Raw genomic sequence first — 23,793 nt, 5'->3', positions numbered from 1 at the left:
AGTCTATGTGACGAGTAGAGATGATTGAACGACTAACTGAGCAGCCTCAAAAAGGCACTTGACTTTCATTTCACTTTGTTACAAAATATAGATACATTGGCCTGGGGTGAGACTTACTTATACACGATGGTTCCCTCTGCACCGTGTCCCAAAACATTTTTGGGACGGAACATTATCTTTCCAACTCTGACCATGTTGGAGTCCTCATCTGATGAACCATAAAAAAAGCACATCAGATATTGGAATCAGAAGAGTATCTTCTCTCCTTTTCAAAACAATTGCCAGGCATCAAGATGAACAGAGCAGTGCTAGACCTACTGTAAGTGTGTGAGTGAGTATGTGTGAGTAATTGTGTGCGCATTAATGTGTGTTGTCTTTATCAATGTGTGTATCCACTTGTGTCCTCCATACCTCCGTCCTCGTGCTCGTTGGTGGAGCTGCCCAGCTCGGGCACAGACAGGTTGGAGTGGTTGGATGCACGGGGGGTGATGTTGGGGGTGCCGTTGGGACTGCTGTGGTCTGAGTCAGCGTCCGGGGCCAGCAGGGGCAGGTCGGTCCCTGGGGGAGAGAACGGCTGTCTCCTCAGGAGATCCAGCCGCTCATCCAACTGCCTCTGGAACTGTTCATGCTGCAGCTGCTGCTGTTTGTGAACACTCTGGGAGAGGAGAGATGGAGAAGAGGGTGTGTGTAAACCAGAAGTACATGTATAAGTGAGCTATAGTGTTCAAGTTAGGTTTGCGTTATATCCATAACTCAGCATTTCAACTAAACTGTGGCTTTACTTCATACATTTAACACAGAGCCTACCACCATACTGGAACTAAACTGTGGCCTTACTTCCTACATTTAACACAGAGCCAACCATCATACTGGAACTAAACTGTGGCCTTACTTCATACATTTAACACAGAGCCAACCATCATACTGGAACTAAACTGTGGCCTTACTTCCTACATTTAACACAGAGCCTACCATCATACTGGAACTAAACTGTGGCCTTACTTCATACATTTAACACAGAGCCTACCATCATACTGGAACTAAACTGTGGCCTTACTTCATACATTTAACACAGAGCCTACCATCATACTGGAACTAAACTGTGGCCTTACTTCATACATTTAACACAGAGCCTACCATCATACTGGAACTAAACTGTGGCCTTACTTCACACATTTAACACAGAGCCTACCATCATACTGGAACTAAACTGTGGCCTTACTTCCTACATTTAACACAGAGCCAACCATCATACTGGAACTAAACTGTGGCCTTACTTCCTACATTTAACACAGAGCCTACCATCATACTGGAACTAAACTGTGGCCTTACTTCCTACATTTAACACAGAGCCTACCATCATACTGGAACTAAACTGTGGCTTCCTACATTTAACACAGAGCCTACCATCATACTGGAACTAAACTGTGGCTTCCTACATTTAACACAGAGCCTACCATCATACTGGAACTAAACTGTGGCTTCCTACATTTAACACAGAGCCTACCATCATACTGGAACTAAACTGTGGCTTCCTACATTTAACACAGAGCCTACCATCATACTGGAACTAAACTGTGGCCTTACTTCATACATTTAACACAGAGCCTACCATCATACTGGAACTAAACTGTGGCTTCCTACATTTAACACAGAGGCTACCACCATACTGGAACTAAACTGTGGCTTCCTACATTTAACACAGAGGCTACCATCATATTGGAACTAAACTGTGGCTTTACTTCATACATTTATTTCACTCATGTTCAGCTTGTTGACTGACAATTTGTACAGCCAGGTAGTAACAGCCATACACCAGATCACCACTAGGTGTCAGTGCTCCCTCACCTTGGGGTAGATGATGATGAAGGCTACCCAGCCAGCCAGGAGGAAGGTGCTGAAAATGATGGTGGCCATGTCTTTAAGCATAGAGTCCACAGGGGCCTCCACCCTCACCTGTGAGGTTCGCCCCGGCTGCTCCTGGATGGAGGTGACCGCCGGGGGGCTGGGGCCCACAGTGGGGCCTTCTCCCATGTCACTCTCATTCACCTTCTAGAGGAGGACGAGGGAGAAGATATTTTTTATACCCCAACAAAATCAAATCAAAGAGGAGAGGTTAGTTGGCATGCTGAAGGACTGAAACACACACCTCCTCTAGGGTCTTCTCTGTGGTGGGGGGGATGACATTGACCTGCTGGCGTGGGATACTGTCAGGGAACTTCTCCAGGATCTTGTTATGGGCATCAGGAGGCGTCTCATGATGACCTGGGAGAGAAACGCATCCAACCAGCATCAGCATCATCTCTATGATGATATTACAGTGTGTGTAATAACATCTATAACATCAATAACATATTCTTAAATCATTATCATGCTGACATCACTGAAAACCAACTTCCATCCTTATTCTACAGCCACAACTGCATTGAAGTGTATGGACTTGGACAATGCTTGTGTTCCACATTTGAGAACTAACTGAGCATCCAGCAGAGGGCACTATAATAACACAAGGTAGACACTGGGGAGGGGGGAAAATGCACAAGAGGAGTGTTCTCTACCTATGAGGAGCAGGTGGTTCCTCATGAAGTTGATGCGGTTGCGTTCCCTCAGGGCAGAGTTGAATTTGACGCTGGTCCTGGGGGTGATCACACACTCTTCCTCCATTGTTACCTCCTGGCTGTTAGGACCCTCCAGCATGGGGAAGGTGCTGCCGCGGGGCTACAGGAGACACACAAACCACTAGATTATGGAACTTTTTTTTAACTAGGGAAGTCACCTAGTGATTGACATCCTTTTCAAGTACTAAGTAGTTCAATGTTAATATACACTACCTGGCCCAAAATATGTGGACACCTGCTCATCGAACATCTCATTCCAAAATCATGGGCGTTAATATGAAGTTGGTCCCCTTTTTGCTGCTATAACGGCCTCCACTCTTCTAGGAAGGCTTTCCACTAGGTGTCGGAACATTGCTGCAGGGACTTGTTTCCATTTAGCCAAAAGAGCATTATGCACTGATGCTGGACGATTAGGCACTGATGCTCGCAGTCTGCGTTCCAATTCATCCTAAAGGTGTTCGATGGGTTTGAGGTCAGGGCTTTTTGCAGCCCAGTTAAATTCTTCCACACTGATCTCAAATCATTTCTGTATGGACCTCGCTTTGTGCACAGGGGCATTGTCATGCTGAAACAGGAAAGGACCTTCCCCCAAACTGTTGCCACAAAGTTGGAAGCACAGAATCGTCTACAATGTCATTGTATGCTGTAGTGTTAAGATTTCCCTTCACTGGAACTAAGGGGCCTAGCTCGAACCTTGAAAAACAGCCCTAGACCATTATTCCTCCTTCACCAAATTTTACAGTTGGCACTATGCAGTCGGGCAGGTAGTGTTCTCCTGGCATCCACCAAATCCAGATTCATCTGTTGTACTGCCTGATGGTGAAGCGTGATTCATCTCACCAGAGAACGGGTTTCCACTGCTCCAGAGTCCAACGGTGGCGAGATTTACACCACTCCAGCAACGCTTGGCATTGCACATGGTGACCTTAGGCTTGTGTGCCTATTTCATGGAGCTCCTGACGAACAGTTCTTGTGCTGATGTTGTTTCCAGAGGCAGTGTGGAACTCGGTAGTGTTGCAACCGAGGGCAAGTGATTTTTATGCGCTACACACTTCAGCACTCAAAAAGCTGAATCCACTCATTTGAAGGGGTGTCCACATGTAGTTTAATGTTGTTAAATGTTGACAGAAAGTAATACATCCTTTACTACTTAGAAGGATACTGAAATAAGTGGGATGTCAATATCAAACAGATTACGTCAAATTAATCTCAACATCTTATTGTAAATAGATAGCATCAGCAAGACCCCTTATTTCTATCTCATGTTCCTCTGTGCTGCAGGGACCCAGGCCTGAGGGGATTGTGACCTGGGTTATGGTCAGGTAAATAATCAAACCAACACTAGTGCAGGTCCCTGTGACTTTTAACTCACATCTTTGATCTTGGGCTAAGAGATCAGCTCCCAGAAGCTTCCAGTTGTTTGATGATGTTCTAGATTCTAGACGGAATGTCACATTTTGTTCTAACACAGAAGAGCCTAGTGCCACTCACCACGACCGTGACCCCATCATGCACCAGGGAGGGCGATGCGTACAGGCTGGTGGAGTACTTGCCTACGTAGAGTGTGGCCCTGTGAAGACAACAGAACAGGATAGTCTTAATGTTAGCTTTAAACAAGGAAGAGAAGCCTAATAGTCTACCTCAACCAGGACATTTAGAATAGGGAGATTCTCTATTATACTGTAGACCGCTTTGACTTGAGTCAGAAAACTGCACTATTGGTTACAAACAGACAATTTCACACACACACACTACAAGATCACCCACTGAAACTCTTATTTCTCCTTTCTTCTGAAAGCTGGTGTAAATAGAAGTACAGAACTGTATTGTGAAACCATGACTGAAAGAGTCCACCTGTGTTGGTTAGATATGTATCACTTTATGAACAAATGAAACACCTCTACAAGTCCTGACTACACCACCACTGGCTCATGCAATCATCAAACATAGATATAAAGAGATCTTCAATACACCCCATCAATGATTCAGAGCCCTGGAATGCATATCAAAGCTCTAACACGAGATGGGGCCAACCCCTGTTCTCAGGATGGGGAGATCAACCGTAACACGTGCTGCTTGCAAAATCAACTTACTCAACCCATCATAAATTACTTGTGAGACTTCAAGAGTTCAGTTAAAGCATTTTCAAAGGGGCCCCTGTTAACAAAATAAATGCCTTGAAGGAAAACATAAGAGAGAAGGAAGTGGCTAAATAAGCGTGAAACTAATTCAACAGAAGTCAAAGGAGAATGGTCTTGGCAGAAATGCTGTGGCAAATGCTAAAGGGGAGAGGCTCTGCTTGTTGTCTTGCTGAGCATAGACTGGAGCTGGTAGAAACCAATCAACATTGTTTATAGAAAAGGGTGGGGCTTCTATTCCTAACCCATCAGGACAGAATCTTCAACCCAGATATGCAAATATATACAGTACCAGTCAAAAGTTTGGAAACCCCTGCTCATTCAAGGGGTTTTCTTTATTTGTTGCTATTTTCTACATTGCAGAATATATGTGTATGCACATTCAATGCCCATGGCTATGGGAAGATTTGCATGAAAGTTCAAGCTAAAACAGTAGTCAGCTCTACACTTTAAAATACCCACCCTGGGGGTATTTACTATAGAAAAACAATGACATGAGGGTAAAATGGACACAAGTGACAATGAAAAAGTTTCATCCAATTGTCTGTGTTTTTCTATGAAAGCATAAGACACCTACAAAGTCATTTCTTAAGTCAGGGTTGTGCCTCCATAGCTGAGTAACTAAAGGGAAGCCACTGTCGATCACACAGTCTACTTACATGAGCTTGTTTTTGGGCTTCTTCTCCTTGGGGAAGGGATACTTCCACTGTGTGATGCGTCCCACCTCGCCTGACATGAAGGTGAGGTAGCGCAGCGTTTCCACAGCGACGTTGGTGAGCGGCACCTTGCGCAGGCCCTCACGCTGCCATATGTACATGGCCACCACGGGGGAGTTGTAATTCTGGATCCACTGGACGTCACCCGACTCACTGTCCACTGTCACCACCAGCCCGTCACCATTGGAGACAAAGTGGGCCATCTCTATAAGGGGAGGGGGAGAGGAGGGGGGTTACGTAAACTGGGTGTACGTATTGCATCATTGCAACTATGTGAAAGGTGAGGTGGACAATACACATATATAGAAAGAGGTAGAGAGGGAAAGAGATGGAGATGTGAGGAGAGGGAGAGAAACGTGAGGAGAGAGGAGAATCATACACTGCTCAAAAAAATAATGGGAACACTTAAACAACACAATGTAACTCCAAGTCAATCACACTTCTGTGAAATCAAACTGTCCACTTAGGAAGCAACACTGATTGACAATAAATTTCACATGCTGTTGTGCAAATGGAATAGACAACAGGTGGAAATTATAGGCAATTAGCAAGACACCCCCAATAAAGGAGTGGTTCTGCAGGTGGTAACACAGACCACTTCTCAGTTCCTATGCTTCCTGGCTGATGTTTTGGTCACTTTTGAATGCTGGCGGTGCTTCCACTCTAGTGGTAGCATGAGATGGAGTCTACAACCCACACAAGTGGCTCAGGTAGTGCAGCTCATCCAGGATGGCACATCAATGCGAGCTGTGGCAAGAAGGTTTGCGGTGTCTGTCAGCGTAGTGTCCAGAGCATGGAGGCGCTACCAGGAGACAGGCTAGTACATCAGGAGACGTGGAGGAGGCCATAGGAGGGCAACAACCCAGCAGCCGGACCGCTACCTCCGCCTTTGTGCAAGGAGGAGCACTGCCAGAGCCCTGCAAAATGACCTCCAGCAGGCCACAAATGTGCATGTGTCTGCTCAAACGGTCAGAAGCAGACTCCATGAGGGCCTGACGTCCACAGGTGGGGGTTGTGCTTACAGCCCAACACCGTGCAGGACGTTTGGCATTTGCCAGAGAACACCAAGATTGGCAAATTCGTCACTGTGCTCTTCACAGATGAAAGCAGGTTCACACTGAGCACGTGACAGAGTCTGGAGACGCCGTGGAGAACGTTCTGCTGCCTGCAACATCCTCAAGCATGACCGGTTTGGCAGTGGGTCAGTCATGGTATGGGGTGGCATTTCTTTGGGGGGCCGCACAGCCCTCCATGTGCTCGCCAGAGGTAGCCTGACTGCCATTAGGTACCGAGATGAGATTCTCAGACCCCTTGTGAGACCATATGCTGGTGCGGTTGGCCCTGGGTTCCTCCTAATGCAAGACAATGCTAGACTTCATGTGGCTGGAGTGGGTGTCAGCAGTTCCTGCAAGAGGAAGGCATTGATGCTATGGACTGGCCCGTCCGTTCCCCAGACCTGAATCCAATTGAGCACATCATGTCTCGCTCCATCCACCAACGCCACGTTGCACCACAGACTGTCCAGGAGTTGGCGGATGCTTTAGTCCAGGTCTGGGAGGAGATCCCTCAGGAGACCATCCGCCACCTCATCAGGAGCATGCCCAGGTGTTGTAGGGAGGTCATACAGGCACATGGAGGCCACACACACTACTTAGCCTCATTTTGACTTGTTTTAAGGACATTACATCAAAGTTGGATCAGCCTGTAGTGTGGTTTTCCACTTTAATGATGAGTGTGACTCCAAATCCAGACCTCCATGGGTTGATACATTTGATTTCCATTGATAATTTTTGTGTGATTTTGTTGTCAGCACATTCAACCATGTAAATAAAAAAGTATTTAATAAGAATATTTCATTCATTCAGATCTAGGATGTGTTATTTTAGTGTACCTTTATTTTTTTGAGCAGTGTATTTAATATTAGTTTCCTTTGATATTGGATGATGTTCAATAGTAATATGTTGTGAGGATAATGACAGTAGAAAATCATCTCCCTGGATCTATGTTCTATGAGATATGCTTTCAACCAGAGAGCAGGACGATATCAGTAACACAATACTCGTTAGTATCATGGCAAGGAAACAAAAACACGAAGCGGATTTAACTTCTTTAGGAAAACAGCCCTGATGTTGGAAACAAACATCATTGTTGTCATCCAGATTCACACTTATTTATTTTCCAAGCTATAGCACGCAATATGTTACATCCAGCAGGTTTTTACATGACCAAAGAGTTACATCTGCTTCCTGTTTTCATTTTTGCCATGGAAAATATATTGTGATACTGGCATCATCACAGCCCTACCAGACAGCAGGTCTCAAACAACTCAGTCTCTCACATACAGTGCCTTGCGAAAGTATTCGGCCCCCTTGAACTTTGCAACCTTTTGCCACATTTCAGGCTTCAAACATAAAGATATAAAACTGTATTTTTTTTGTGAAGAATCAACAACAAGTGGGACACAATCATGAAGTGGAACGACATTTATTGGATATTTCAAACTTTTTTAACAAATCAAAAACTGAAAAATTGGGCGTGCAAAATTATTCAGCCCCCTTAAGTTAATACTTTGTAGCGCCACCTTTCGCTGCGATTACAGCTGTAAGTCGCTTGGGGTATGTCTCTATCAGTTTTGCACATCGAGAGATGTGCAAAACAGCTCGAGCTCAGTGAGGTTGGATGGAGGTTGGATGGAGAGCATTTGTGAACAGCAGTTTTCAGTTCTTTCCACAGATTCTCGATTGGATTCAGGTCTGGACTTTGACTTGGCCATTCTAATACCTGGATATGTTTATTTTTGAACCATTCCATTGTAGATTTTGCTTTATGTTTTGGATCATTGTCTTGTTGGAAGACAAATCTCCATCCCAGTCTCAGGTCTTTTGCAGACTCCATCAGGTTTTCTTCCAGAATGGTCCTGTATTTGGCTCCATCCATCTTCCCATCAATTTTAACCATCTTCCCTGTCCCTGCTGAAGAAAAGCAGGCCCAAACCATGATGCTGCCACCACCATGTTTGACAGTGGGGATGGTGTGTTCAGCTGTGTTGCTTTTATGCCAAACATACCGTTTTGCATTGTTGCCAAAAAGTTCAATTTTGGTTTCATCTGACCAGAGCACCTTCTTCCACATGTTTGGTGTGTCTCCCAGGTGGCTTGTGGCAAACTTTAAACAACACTTTTTATGGATATCTTTAAGAAATGGCTTTCTTCTTGCCACTCTTCCATAAAGGCCAGATTTGTGCAATATACGACTGATTGTTGTCCTATGGACAGAGTCTCCCACCTCAGCTGTAGATCTCTGTAGTTCATCCAGAGTGATCATGGGCCTCTTGGCTGCATCTATGATCAGTCTTCTCCTTGTATGAGCTGAAAGTTTAGAGGGACGGCCAGGTCTTGGTAGATTTGCAGTGGTCTGATACTCCTTCCATTTCAATATTATCGCTTGCACAGTGCTCCTTGGGATGTTTAAAGCTTGGGAAATCTTTTTGTATCCAAATCCGGCTTTAAACTTCTTCACAACAGTATCTCGGACCTGCCTGGTGTGTTCCTTGTTCTTCATGATGCTCTCTGCGCTTTTGACGGACCTCTGAGACTATCACAGTGCAGGTGCATTTATACGGAGACTTGATTACACACAGGTGGATTGTATTTATCATCATTAGTCATTTAGGTCAACATTGGATCATTCAGAGATCCTCACTGAACTTCTGGAGAGTTTGCTGCACTGAAAGTAAAGGGGCTGAATAATTTTGCACGCCCAATTTTTCAGTTTTTGTTTTGTTAAAAAAGTTTGAAATATCCAATAAATGTCGTTCCACTTCATGATTGTGTCCCACTTGTTGTTGATTCTTCACAAAAAAATACAGTTTTATATCTTTATGTTTGAAGCCTGAAATGTGGCAAAAGGTCGCAAAGTTCAAGGGGGCCGAATACTTTCGCAAGGCACTGTACATAGCCTACATTCACTGTCGCTATCGAGAGATATAAACGCATGTCTTACTGTATCTGGTGTCGTCGTCAGGCAGCGTGGAGGCGTAGTCGAAGTAGGTGGCATTCCAGCGGAGCTCTCTACTCTTGGTGTCGTACATGGTGATAGTGTACTCTGGGGAAGGGACAACATCATATACTGTAGCCTAGAACATGTAGGATATGCCAGAGTAGTGAAACTAAACTCAGCAGGACTTAACCGATGGTGATATTGTGCTTTGGGAAGAAATGGTGAGAGCGCTCATTACAACTATACAGCTATGGTGACAACACTGGCCAAATTCATGTTCCCCTGACAGAAGTCTCCATGTCTCAAAGCATTTATACTTCTTGGACTGCTGCCCTGGCAGCCTGACCTTTACAACCGCCATAAATATCTACAACAAGCCACACACAAGTCATCTAAAGTGACATCAAAATTAAGCAGATGCCATAGGACACAGGGTATGACAGATCACCGCAGTAATAACTGGGAGTACAAATGGGCATGGAAGTAGAGTAGCCTTTCCAAGGCAGTAAAGTTGCCCCTAATCGCTGATCTTGGGTCAGATTCACATTTTCCCCTCAAATGGTTAAGGTTAGGATTGGGGGAGGGGAGCTGATCCCAGGTCTGTAAAGGGGATGTGAATGAGGATGTGGAAAATGTCAACCTTAGTCTCTCCCGAGCCCGTACGGGAGTTGTAGCGATGAGACAAGATAGTAGCTACTAAAACAATTGGATACCATGAAATTGGGGAGAAAAGGGGGTAAAATAAAAAGGCCACTGGGCAATCCCTATGAGGTTCAGTTAGGCCCAGGCTCATAGAGATGTGTTCTGTCTATTCGTTTCTATGGATAGACCCGTTTGCCCCCAATCCCTGTCCCCTCTACATCCCTGCCTCTTCCTGGCTTCACCTGGTCAGCCCTACCTATCCTTTCCCCACAGTCCCAAATCTACTTACTTAATCTCCATAGGTACCTTATCTCCAGCCTATCCCAGCTAATTTGTTTGTACCGTCTAGGCCTGGGCCTAACTGAACCTCATAGGGATTGCCCAGTGGCTTTTTTATTTTACCCCCTTTTCTCCCCAATTTCGTGGTATCCAATTGTTTTAGTAGCTACTATCTTGTCTCATCGCTACAACTCCCGTACAGGCTCGGGAGAGACTAAGGTTGAAAGTCATGCGTCCTCCGATACACAACCCAACAAAGCCGCACTGCTTCTTAACACAGTGCGCATCCAACCCGGAAGCCAGCCGCACCAATGTGTCGGAGGAAACACTGTGCACCTGGCAACCTTGGTTAGCGTGCACTGCGCCGGGCCCGCCACAGGAGTCGCTGGTGCGCGATGAGACAAGGATATCCCTACCGGCCAAGCCCTCCCTAACCCGAACGACGCTAGGCCTATTGTGCGTCGACCCACAGACCTCCAGAGCCTGGCACAGCTGGCGCTGCAGTACAGCGCCCTTAACTACTGCGCCACCCGGGAGGCCCAGTGGCTTAAGGGGGGAGAAGTGAATAATGAATATCCCATAGAGATGTTTAGACCCCAAGCCAGCCAGGTGTAGGCTGGGCTACAGGTGCCTACCGGTGCGTCCCAGGTAGAGCAGGGAGGAGGAGGGACACAGCATCTCAGCAAAGGAGGAAGTGAGGGTCTGCTGCTTCTCCCCTGTCAACAGGTCCACCACGTACCACAGGTCCTGCTTCTTACCTGCGCATACACACAAAGTGATACAAAAACAGACATAAGGACATCATGAGGACACAAACACATGGACACAATAGGGCTGGGTGATATATATTGAATTCATTTGTTTGTATGGGAGTTTATGTCCACTTCTCGTGTCTTTTTTGTCTCGTCTCCTTTTCATGCTCAGTTTCAGTCGCACGTGGCATTGCGTACCATTAGGAGCATTTTACCCAAAGCCTATTATTCAAGCTGTCTAGTCTGTGTTTTAATAAATATGCAATAAGTATAAAAACACAAATATATAAGGAATTGGCAACTCATTCTCATTCTCGGTAGGCCACTTGATTTCAACATCTGGCTAGCATGCTGTTCAAACAGTTGGAGACGGACAGAAGGGTGTGTTCATAACAATTCAACTGTTCTATCTAGTCAACTACCAAATAGATCCAAGTTAGCTAAACTTGAAATATAAATATTAACTGGATACTCACTAACACGTGGGCTTGTAATTGAGATAATGTGTATGAGACCCGTGTTAATGCTCTATAATGCCTGCTACAAGAAGTGAATCCTTATTATGCATGGTTCTTTTTAGGCCACATCGCCCAGCCCTAGGAAACACAGAGCAGTCAGCCTAATAACATTGTAAAAACCTACTTGTCTCTGGTCTGAAAGCAGAGCCATACATGCAGTTGAACCACATTCAATCTGAGTTGTTTATTATGCTCATTATACTTTGAGTGAATGGGAGGGACAGAGGGCGGGCAACCTCAGTTAAGTAAAGGTGGGCTAGACAAGCACCCAGCATTCTCCCAGGGGGTAATGGGTGTTAACCTACCTATAGTCTTATTAAAAACACCCCATGCCCTGGTAGTGCACTGTCTTTCTATTGTGTTGGTGAAGGGAGTGACATTAATCGTTATTCTGGCTGGACTGTAATAACAACGCCTGATGGATTACGAAACAGTGTCCCATCTGCAGTGCTGGTGGCCCCACCCGTGAGTAAGATGTTGTTGGCTGAGCTGCTCCTCAAACTGACTTTGCAGGACGGCTTTAGACTGAAGATTACGGTTGTCTGTCTAGCACAATGTAAGGTGAAAATTGCCATTGGCCAACAGGTTTGACAATTAACACAGAAAATTCTCCCTTTGTGCTCGCAGTGGCTTCAGTGAATGGGTGTGAAAACTTCTACAGGACTAAGAAACATGACATCCATTTTCTCCGCTGAACAATGGCACGGTAGATAGGTTAGATTACGGTCACGCCTTCGTGCCGCAGTATATTCAAAGGAGCAGGAGTTATGATGACCGTGAGGTGAAAGGAATGGAAATGTAGTATAACGTCTTTTAGTTCTAACAAGATTCTATTCATTCATTAGAGGTCAGCCTGATCGGGAAATTGAACGGTAGTCTCGCTTGGTAGAGTAGATAACCATGACAACGTAGTCCAAACTGTTCCTGGTCTGTTCTAAATGTCTACATGTCATGTCAGTGTGTGTGTGTCGTCATATACTCCAGGTCTGAGAGCTGGAAGAGTTACCCATGTAGATGATCCCGTCAGAGCTGCGGCAGGGCGACGCCTGGACCAGCTCAGGTATGGTGAAAGGCAGTTTCTGTGGAAAACAGGGAAATGTCCATTGGCCCACTCATAAGCATGTTTACTGTGAGTGTATCAATATCAAGGGGTCAATGTTGAGCAATGCCATTTCATCACAAACCACATACTCACTCACAATCTCACACAATCTCACACAGACTCTGCTACTACAACCTCGCCAAACAGAAATATATGATGTGCGCGCACACACACACACCTATGTGCACTACATGTTTTGCGTGACTTGCTTATCACCTGTGGTTGGCAGATATGCAGAGGCCTTCTAGACAAAGAGGAAACTGTCAGTTCCTCTCTAGTGAGGGGTGACCCTGTTAGTCTAATAAGGGGGTTCAGTGGTTCCTCTCTAGTGAGGGGTGACCCTGTTAGTCTAATAAGGGGGTTCAGTGGTTCCTCTCTAGTGAGGGGTGACCCTGTTAGTCTAATAAGGGGGTTCAGTGGTTCCTCTCTAGTGAGGGATGACCCTGTTAGTCTAATAAGGGGGTTCAGTGGTTCCTCTCTAGTGAGGGGTGACCCTGTTAGTCTAATAAGGGGGTTCAGTGGTTCCTCGCTAGTGAGGGATGACCCTGTTAGTCTAATAAGGGGGTTCAGTGGTTCCTCTCTAGTGAGGGGTGACCCTGTTAGTCTAATAAGGGGGTTCAGTGGTTCCTCTTACAGTCAGTCCCTCGTTGTTCTTCCCTCCTAGAGAGTACAGGCTGCCATCGTTAGGGTCAGGCAGAAAAGCTGGCCTACGGCGAGAGAGAGAGATGGGGTAGAGAATGTTAACACTCCGACAGATCATACATAATTCAAGGTGAAGTGTGCTGTGACACCTGTGCACTATAGGCCTAAATAAAGTTGGATTTGATTGTTGGATAGGGCTTACACATTGTCAGATCAGTCATCAATGAACCCGGTTGTATTTTGAATAGAGTAGTCTTATTGCTCAAGCAGAACAGGACAAAAAACAGTTATGCATGCTCAGCACATTGTGTTAATTTCCTGTTGCACTCAATACACTATGACACCCAAACTGACAGACTCGCACACGCACACAAAAACTGACAAACACACAGTCTTCAGGATACTTACTCCGCCACATGCGTTGGAACCTGCAGAACAGGATCTGTCCACAGAAGAAAACGGAAGAAAATGTGCCTTTCAGTCATCAGTGCCATGAATAGTACACTACAAATGATGACAGTACCGGATGATCAAGAATCAGCAGCATGTATACAGTACACAATATGAACCACTACAGTGCTGTCTTTCCTGTTTGAATATAAACCCCAGTTCTTCAGTTCATAAACGATTACTCCCAAACACAGAATTAACTCAGAAGGTTTACTGAAAACTTTAAGGTCAGGGACCTTTCACTCTCTGATCTTGAGAAAGGAAGAATTAAGGATCCAGCTTTAATATCGCAAATAATTAAAATGTTGCTCCTAAATTAATCTTTGTGTGCGCCTATATTTTTCAACTTACGCCACATGCTCCTTGTAAAAATTGTCAGCATAGACCCCTGCATTGTTGGTCTCAGGTTAAGCGGCTCCTTAAACCACACTTGTCCTAACTGATAAGAGGCCAACGCCCCTTATTTAGCTAATAACAACAGTATAGCCTAAATAAACAGTGGCCAGTAGCCCACAGGGGACACATTAATACTCACTGTAAAGGCCCAGGTCGTATTCTGAACTTCGCAGCTAGAAATGTATTGTATAGAGCGGACATGATTCCCTATTCTACATGATAGAGAAGCAGGTCATATATTACTATCTGAATGTCCTGTAATGTCGCACCCCACTGAATGTGATACAGCACCCAGGCCACCCTGCCAAACTGGCACACACAGGGACCAGGGCGTAATGACATTACTACTAGACAAACACACACAGCGGCAGCGGAGTCCACAAGGTCAGCCAGATGGAACCTCTGCTCTGACTGGCAGAGGTCTGTGCTGGGTGGTTTACCTGGAACTGCGTTTACACAGGTAGCCCAATTGTGTGATGACATCTTTTACGGACGACCATGCAGGAGATGTATATATTTTTTAGTAGAACGTTTTCAATTCAATTCAAGGGGCTTTATTGGCATGGGAAACATGTGTTAACATTGCCAAAGCAAGTGAGGTAGATAATATACAAAAGTGAAATAAACAATACAAATTAACAGTAAACATTACACATACAGAAGTTTCAAAAGAATAAAGACATTACAAATGTCATATTACGTATATATACGGTGTTGTAACAATGTACAAATGGTTAAAGTACAGAAGGGAAAATAAATAAGCATAAATATGGGTTGTATTTACAATGGTGTTTGTTTTTCACTGGTTGCCCTTTTCTTGTGGCAACAGGTCACACATCTTGCTGCTGTGATGGCACACTGTTATTTCACCCAGTAGATATGGGAGTTTATCAAAATTGAGTTTGTTTTCGAATTCTTTGTGGATCTGTGTGTTTTCTCCATTTGTAACGATAAGAGAGCCGTGTTCCGACCTCAATGTTCTTTCCCTTCACTGAATATGCACCTCACCTGATAGCGTAACTGTTTGGGAGGACACACTGACTAGTAATGTGTGTGTTGTTGTATGAATGAGTATACTTGGCCGGTGTGTCAAATGTCACTGGTAGGTGCAGCAGGGTCAAGACAGCGATGCATCGTTTTATCCACGCCTACCATTTATCCTAGCAACATTCAAAGCCGCGCTGATTGGTCAGAGTTAAGTTGTTCCTGCGTTTTGAAAGAACAAACGCTACAGACAGAATCGCCTCCAAAACATTGCCATCCATACTTTGCATTTCCCCTGAATTTGGATATGAAGTTGCATTTAACTATGTAGCTTTTTAGTTAGTGACTGCAACCAGCATGATTGACCAGATGGATAGCATTGACATCATGGATAGTTTAATTGTTTTTGGAGATAAGTAAGATGTGTATTCGGCCCCCTTGAACTTTGCAACCTTTTGCCACATTTCAGGCTTCATCATAAAGATATAAAACTGTATTTTTTTGTGAAGAATCAACAACAAGTGGGACACAATCATGAAGTGGAACGGCATTTATTGGATATTTCAAACTTTTTTAACAAATCAAAAACTGAAAAATTGGGCGTGCAAAATTATTCAGCCCCCTTAAGTTAATACTTTGTAGCGCCACCTTTTGCTGCGATTACAGCTGTAAGTCGCTTGGAGTATGTCTCTATCAGTTTTGCACATCGAGAGACTGAAATGTTTTCCCATTCCTCCTTGCAAAACAGCTCGAGCTCAGTGAGGTTGGATGGAGAGCATTTGTGAACAGCAGTTTTCAGTTCTTTCCACAGATTCTCGATTGAATTCAGGTCTGGACTTTGACTTGGCCATTCTAACACCTGGATATGTTTATTTTTGAACCATTCCATTGTAGATTTTGCTTTATGTTTTGGATCATTGTCTTGTTGGAAGACAAATCTCCGTCCCAGTCTCAGGTCTTTTGCAGACTCCATCAGGTTTTCTTCCAGAATGGTCCTGTATTTGGCTCCATCCATCTTCCCATCAATTTTAACCATCTTCCCTGTCCCTGCTGAAGAAAAGCAGGCCCAAACCATGATGCTGCCACCACCATGTTTGACAGTGGGGATGGTGTGTTCAGGGTGATGAGCTGTGTTGCTTTTACGCCAAACATAACGTTTTGCATTGTTGCCAAAAAGTTCAATTTTGGTTTCATCTGACCAGAGCACCTTCTTCCACATGTTTGGTGTGTCTCCCAGGTGGCTTGTGGCAAACTTTAAACAACACTTTTTATGGATATCTTTAAGAAATGGCTTTCTTCTTGCCACTCTTCCATAAAGGCCAGATTTGTGCAATATACGACTGATTGTTGTCCTATGGACAGAGTCTCCCACCTCAGCTGTAGATCTCTGCAGTTCATCCAGAGTGATCATGGGCCTCTTGGCTGCATCTCTGATCAGTCTTCTCCTTGTATGAGCTGAAAGTTTAGAGGGACGGCCAGGTCTTGGTAGATTTGCAGTGGTCTGATACTCCTTCCATTTCAATATTATCGCTTGCACAGTGCTCCTTGGGATGTTTAAAGCTTGGGAAATCTTTTTGTATCCAAATTCGGCTTTAAACTTCTTCACAACAGTATCTCGGACCTGCCTGGTGTGTTCCTTGTTCTTCATGATGCTCTCTGCGCTTTTAACGGACCTCTGAGACTATCACAGTGCAGGTGCATTTATACGGAGACTTGATTACACACAGGTGGATTGTATTTATCATCATTAGTCATTTAGGTCAACATTGGATCATTCAGAGATCCTCACTGAACTTCTGGAGAGAGTTTGCTGCACTGAAAGTAAAGGGGCTGAATAATTTTGCACGCCCAATTGTTCAGTTTTTGATTTGTTAAAAAAGTTTGAAATATCCAATAAATGTCGTTCCACTTCATGATTGTGTCCCACTTGTTGTTGATTCTTCACAAAAAAATACAGTTTTATATCTTTATGTTTGAAGCCTGAAATGTGGCAAAAGTTTGCAAAGTTCAAGGGGGCCGAATACTTTCGCAAGGCACTGTATCAAGTGTTATCGCTAGCTTACATCGCCGATTGGGTTGAAGCTGTCTAGTAGTGCGTTGACCACACTAGGAGTTCGAAGTGTTTACAAAATGACTATTGAGATACTTAGCTACATTACATTTGTGCTGGTACGCAACTAAACGAGATGCTAGCTCCATTCATTCACCATTACTGACAATAATGTAATGTTAGCCATCTACAGTAACTTGTTGCTTGCCTTTAGTTAGGATAATTTCAAAACGAAGCCGCGGAACTTCCGCGGGTTCGTGGCATGGCACGCACGAGCAAACTACGAACTCCCAGTTCGCCGGGATACCTCTTCAGCTATCTTCCGCGTATTTACTTAATCAGTATCTCCGAACTCTGACCAATCAGCACGGCTTTGAATGTTGCTAGGTTGCTTGTGGGCGTGGTTTGGCCCCATAAAAAGGACACACCAGGGATGGGACCCATGCCAACCCTGGGTTGGATCCTACCTGCTGGGCCTGAGTGACAGGTTCCTACCTCCCTCCAGGCTCCTTCTGTGGGCATTAGTCAGTTAGGCCTCAGGGAAGACCTGCCTATCTCCTGGATGTGGGCTTTAGTTAGTTAGGCTTCAGGGAAGACAGCAGATGTTTGAGAAAGGCGACCTGGTGCTATCCCTGTCAATGTTCATATTAAAAGGGCCTTTTGAGGAAACACAGGGCTCAGATGGGACCAATTCCATATTCTCATGTTTATTAATGATGTTATACAGTATCAGGTGTGACTCGCTGGTTTGACATGAAAGGTCAACCATTTGTGATCCACCGTTTCCCTGTTATTCAGCCCATCTGATACGGGTTGCATGTGTTGTTCACCTTGAATCCAAAATGGAGTTTCAGTAACGTTACTAGCCTAGCTACATGACTTCTAGTAAATAGACCCTGCATTAGTATGCTAATCATACCAATGCTCATTCTGACCATGTAACCTCAGACAGGGTGTTTAGATATGTTTTTTTTTATTGTCATGTGCACAAGCAAGTACAGTGAAACGCCTTTCTTGCAAGCTCTCTTCCAACAACGCAGTAATCATTATCAGTAGTACTATAAAATAAAGTAGAAAGAACAAAAACAAGAGAAATATAAATACAGCAGAGCAGTTCACCCCTGCCTATTATGGCTGACCACGATTAAAGGCTATATCTGTCCCACTCTCTCCAGGTTAATGATTACCAGGTTAGCATGCGTGAGCAAAGAGTTCACTGCATTTACTCATGCGCCGGGAGAGCAGAAAATACAGTAAAAACACCCACCATTATCTAAACCCAGAAATGCCTCAAAAATGCCAGTTACACAGTGAAAAATAATCTGTCAATACATCCCTTTATGAGAGGTAGGCCTGAGAATAACACAGTTACCATAGTTTATGATCGACAGCCTACTCCCACGCTCACTAGAGCAGTGTTGATTTCTCGAACCATTCAGTACCTCAATAGCTGTAATTACAGTATTAGTACATGCAATGATACGCAGCTGAGGTAAAAAAAAGTAGGCCGACACGTGCATTCTTCCCACTGCCTCGTACACTGTGTGATTAGTTCTGAAAATAATGTTTCTGCTCTGAATCTGGTTTCCACCATTCAACAAAAGACGAAATAGAGCTTGTCTTCACTTTCACAAACTAAAGGGGCCTCGATTGTGATCCTTGTGGAACAACAATGGCACTTTGTTTCACAGGTGTAACTCAAACAGCAGCTAAAGATTGATAGAGACAAACAAAGGCGCTAGTGAATTACTCAGGACTCTCCTCTTCTTCCTTACCCTCTTTCAGCGTCCATTTGATAGAGCCTGATTTCTTGCTGACGGCGTGTAGGTTTCCATCCAGGGTGGACACAAAGAGCAGGCTTTCGGGGAGGGAGACGGTGCTGGCGCGGCAGAAACTCTGCAAGACAGAACACAAAATACTGTAAAAGCACATCTATAGGGGAACAGAAGATAGTCTTCTTAGTGGTATTCAACATAAGCCAAGGGCCTAATCTTAGTATTCACCTCTTTCAAAAAGAATTTCATCTACAGACAATGCAAGTACCTTCTGTTGACCAAAGAGCTCTGGCCATATCAGCCCTGATATGACCATGGCCTCTATGGCTAGACACTATAATAATGGAAACTATAGCCATAGAGCCAAGGACGCATGTGTGCCGTTGTATTGTATACGTGATGAATAATGAACGGTTGCAACTAATTAAATGGTGGTATTATTGAACACTGATTCATAATCAGTTTGATCATACCCAACTATAAAATAGTCTACACTACATAGGAGTACAGGCAATGTGCTGCCATAATAGAGAGCAGTTTATAAGGCCCCAGAGGAATGCCAATACTGAGAAGGACTGTTCAGGACTGCCGGAACGGCAGGGTAGCCTAGTGGTTAGAGTGTTGGACTAGTAACCGAAAGGTTGCAAGTTCCTATCCCCGAGCTGACAAGGTTCAAATCTGTCGTTCTGCCCCTGAACAGGCAGTTAACCCACTGTTCCTAGGCCACCATTGAAAATAAGAATTTGTTCTTAACTGACTTGCCTAGTTAAATAAAAGGTAAAAAAAAAACTGAATATACATCCTACTAGACTGGGACGTGGGGAGGAAGGCTAGGTAAGGGTCAGGACTGGGAGACTGAAGAGTGGGGAGGAAGGCTAGGTAAGGGTCAGAACTGGGAGACTGAAGAGTGGGGAGGAAGGCTAGGTAAGGGTCAGGACTGGGAGACTGAAGAGTGCAGCTAGTGCACAAAGGGTGGAACACGTGTGCCAAGAATTAAGAACTTCTGCAAAAGAGCCATGCTGTCTGCAGAGTCACCAATATCAACATTTTGGCTCCCGAGTGGCACTGCATCTCAGTGCAAGAGGCGTCATTACAGATCCTGGTTCGATGCTAGGCTGTATCACAACTGGCCGTGATTGGGAGTCCCATAGGGCGGCTCACAATTTGCCCAGTGTCGTCCAGGGTAGGCAGTCATTGTAAATAATGATTTGTTCTTAACTGACTTGCCTAGTTAAATAAAGGTTACATAAAAAAATATTGGGCTGATAAAGCAAGCATGGTCGGCTTGCTTTACTGTGGAACTCAGGGAGAAATGTGTTTCTCAGTCACCGCACAGACAAAGAGTGGGCTGAGATGGACATGTGAATGTGTTTCTCTCCAGTCCTTCTCATATCACTCTCTCTGGGAGAGGGACACAAGCCCACATGGGCAGACTTTGACTGGGTTCAGTAGAAAAACATGGACAGCAATTTTGGCGAGAAGGAATGAAACAACCGAAAATGTATGCAGGCGTAAGTGGGTGTATGCCGCGCCTGAATCACTGACCACACTTTAAGCTCTGACAGAGGCCCGGTCAAGCCAAGGGGGTGTTTCTTTCCTTAGAAGTCTCTGTGGTCAGTGAGTGCAAGGGATCTTTAAAAAAAAAAACATCACACTGATATGCGATACGTAGTCTTCATTTTGATTTTGGCACAGGAAGAGGCCGGGTGGGAGTGTCTGTACTGTAGAGTGCTCTGGCTGCTCAAGGGTTTTGACTAGATGGGATACAGCTTTTGTAAAAAAAAAAACCTTTCCCTAGCAGGTTAGGATAATTAGCATAGCAGGTTAAGGTTAGGAAGGGTTAGGGATAGCTAAAATACACCAAAAACATAAAAACATATTTTGACATTCATTTCACAAAAGCTATACATCTCTTATAGCCATGACCCAGCTAAAGGAGGCAGCTAGGGCCAGAGGGATTTTAATACCGTGCATGACTTGTGTGTGTACAAACCTACTCCACTAACCCCACCCCCACTCTTCCAGCCAAACCAAAGTTAGAACAGTAGAACATAGAATTTAATGTCTTAATTCAATGGGATGAAACATCCCCTCCAAAGGGCACTCAGGATAGTATAACTAGTCCCTGCTGTTTCTGTTAAAGGCAGATCACTGATCTATAATTACTCCAGGCCCTACCCAGCACCCAGACACTTACAAGGGAGAACTAGGCCTAAGTGCTGTTAGGCCAGAAACCAATGTGCCCCCCCCCCACATCACAACCAGCAAGCCAGGGCCTGAGGAGCACATGGCATCCAGAACAAACAGAGTACACTTCAGTGAATCACCCCTGGCCTTCTATGAATCAGACAGCCTTGTTATGTTGTCTTCCTCCCAGCCGTCTACAGTCTACGAAATTGACCAGACCAAACACACTCGGCCTGCTGGAGTAACGAAAGAAACCCAAGGGTACTGTATGAAGCTAGGCCTATCTGATGAAATCAAAGCAATTATAACCTAACCACGTGACTTAGGTGCTGTTTGCTAGCTACAGCTCATTTATTTAGCAGTTTATCTAAAAATGTCTATGGTATATAAAAAAAAGAAGGAAGCGTGTGTGTTCCTGGGTTTGTTTGTTCAGTTAACCCTGCTGTAATCTTACAGTCTACACACCGGAGAGAGCTTGTGTCAATACTGGACACCTGTGGTTGTTCCCACTGGCTTATCACCTCATAAGAACAGTACCAGGAACAGTAAAACAATAACCATCAATGTCAATGTATTATTATTCATCCCCACAAACCTCCAGCCTGCTCTCAGTTTCAAAATCAACATCTCTGGAACATCTGTCGGACGGTTGGAGTTTGTGAGAAGCAGCACTCTGTACGAAACAACGTTTAACACCTTCAGGCCTAAAAGTACATCCTTGGGACATCTGTACGCGGTTGTTAGGCTATACGGTATGATTGATAGTATAGAGGAGGGGAGTTCAGTTCTATACTGGTCTGTATCTGGGAGCGGGAGTAGAGAGAAAAGGTCATTGGAGCAGGCCCCGTTTGGTTTACATGTCATAATGCTTTTTACCAGGGAAAGAAGTCAGACATTGCGTAACACTGCTAGGGTTACATAATATACCCAAACCTGGCGAAACAATTCTTGGCAGGTTCCGAGCTTTCACTCTGCCTCTGCAATGAGGCCATGTTCCATTAGAGAGACAGAATGAACATGCCTAAGAGTTTTCAGGCAGTGGTATCAGGTACATGTGATTGGCAGGTTTCCCACCATCAGTCAATAGGAATCAAAGCCTTCTAGGGAAGAGGGAACACAAAGGAGGGGCAAACAAGTAGTCTTTCAGAGTAATGTAATGCTACTGATGCTTAGAGCTAAAGGTCTCACTGGTAGAGACCGGTGAGAAAGTGTATTATTATTTTTTTTACATTGCATCTAGGCTTAGGCCTAAATGTTCTCAACCACTACTGGAACCACTAAGAGAGGAGGCACTAGCCTACAGAATTCATAGGCCCAATCAAAAAGAGAGTGAAAAACATTGACAATAGATGCACCCTCCAGAAGGGACATGGAGAACAGAAACCGGACACGGTACAAGCTGCTTCAGAAATACTTAGTGGAACTGAATGTAGAAATGACCTTCCAACCTAAATCTGCAGGATCCCTGTTAACTGACCTATTATATCAGAACAGACCATTGCCTTGAAGAGGTGTTATTGACAGCAAATTTGACAATTTGCACAAGGTAATTAATGCTCGACTCTAGCAAGTGCTTTATCAACCTTGCCTCCATTAATTCACCTTCAATGGAACATTTCCAAAACAGTCTGAATGTTTCCTCCCATTTGTAGACTCGCTGTAGCGCTCACAGTTTGTGTGCAGGCATGAATTAAGACAGGAACTGATGACGCTCATTATCTGGTGACCACAGATCAAAATCTAAGAGGAAATGTTTTTTTTGAAAAGGTGAGGAAATTAAACTGACATGGTGTACAAATGGCCATGCATGACCAGGTTATGTATATTTTGTGTTGAACAACCTGCGTGTCCCATCTTGAGCATCTTGCCCTCAACACCACCTTGCATTTAATTTCACTGTGGTTTTATTTTAATTGTCTACTTGTTTTGCCCACATGCAATGCACACGTAGGCAGGTCGGATGGCCAGATATTAGTGTGTGCAGAGACTTAAAACATCAAGCATGTTTGTTTTGTGATTTCTCTGTGCATGGCCATTTGAGCTCCCTTCCACTTGTCAAAAACCAGTGGCACCGTCTCTGCCGCAGCTTCACGTAGACCCTAATACACCCGCACAAAGTGCCTGCACAGCCATTGGCCTTGTGATAAGATAGGACGCACACACAGTCAAACAGAACATACACAGACTGAACTCTGTCTATACGCACATGGTAGCACGGCCTGCAAGTATAACTGGGACAATAAACTGAAAATGATCAACACCAACCAAACCGACCACTTATCATGGACATTTTGCTGATATCATTCATTAAATACCCTATAAGGGCCTACTAGAGAAATGTGAAGTTTTAAATTAAATACATTTTCTAATATGGGTGATTGTTGATGGGAAACTGATAGCTACAACATTTAAAGTATTATTATTAAGGGTAATAAATGAAAATAAAAAAACTGGCCCACATTAATGTTAAACTTATAGTTCAATGTATTGTTATCATGACAATAGTCAATTTATCGCTATATGGATTTTTGCCCAGCTCTACCTA

At 44.3% G+C, this 23,793-nt stretch overlaps 1 protein-coding gene across 3 annotated transcripts in view; it reads right to left on the bottom strand.

The window, feature by feature from the left end:
* The window catches only part of LOC110538768 (serine/threonine-protein kinase/endoribonuclease IRE1), a 30,083-nt gene that overhangs the window by 5,236 nt on the left and 1,054 nt on the right, over window positions 1-23,793 (bottom strand). For all 3 annotated transcript variants that reach the window (XM_036939350.1, XM_036939352.1, XM_036939351.1), the window contains exons 2-14: window positions 19,062-19,182; window positions 13,815-13,848; window positions 13,399-13,471; window positions 12,669-12,741; window positions 11,028-11,150; window positions 9,475-9,576; window positions 5,416-5,677; window positions 4,110-4,188; window positions 2,559-2,718; window positions 2,150-2,265; window positions 1,849-2,052; window positions 412-655; window positions 118-208 (exon numbers count right to left, since the gene is read on the bottom strand). In XM_036939350.1, the coding sequence (XP_036795245.1) occupies window positions 118-208; window positions 412-655; window positions 1,849-2,052; window positions 2,150-2,265; window positions 2,559-2,718; window positions 4,110-4,188; window positions 5,416-5,677; window positions 9,475-9,576; window positions 11,028-11,150; window positions 12,669-12,741; window positions 13,399-13,471; window positions 13,815-13,848; window positions 19,062-19,182 (1,682 nt within the window). The remainder of the gene's footprint in view (window positions 1-117; window positions 209-411; window positions 656-1,848; window positions 2,053-2,149; window positions 2,266-2,558; window positions 2,719-4,109; window positions 4,189-5,415; window positions 5,678-9,474; window positions 9,577-11,027; window positions 11,151-12,668; window positions 12,742-13,398; window positions 13,472-13,814; window positions 13,849-19,061; window positions 19,183-23,793) is intronic.

Source organism: Oncorhynchus mykiss, chromosome 12 (assembly GCF_013265735.2).
Source record: "Oncorhynchus mykiss isolate Arlee chromosome 12, USDA_OmykA_1.1, whole genome shotgun sequence".
NCBI classification, from domain to species: domain Eukaryota; kingdom Metazoa; phylum Chordata; class Actinopteri; order Salmoniformes; family Salmonidae; genus Oncorhynchus; species Oncorhynchus mykiss.
Note: the sequence above shows the minus strand (reverse complement) of the source record. Positions and strands in the feature narration are given on the sequence as shown.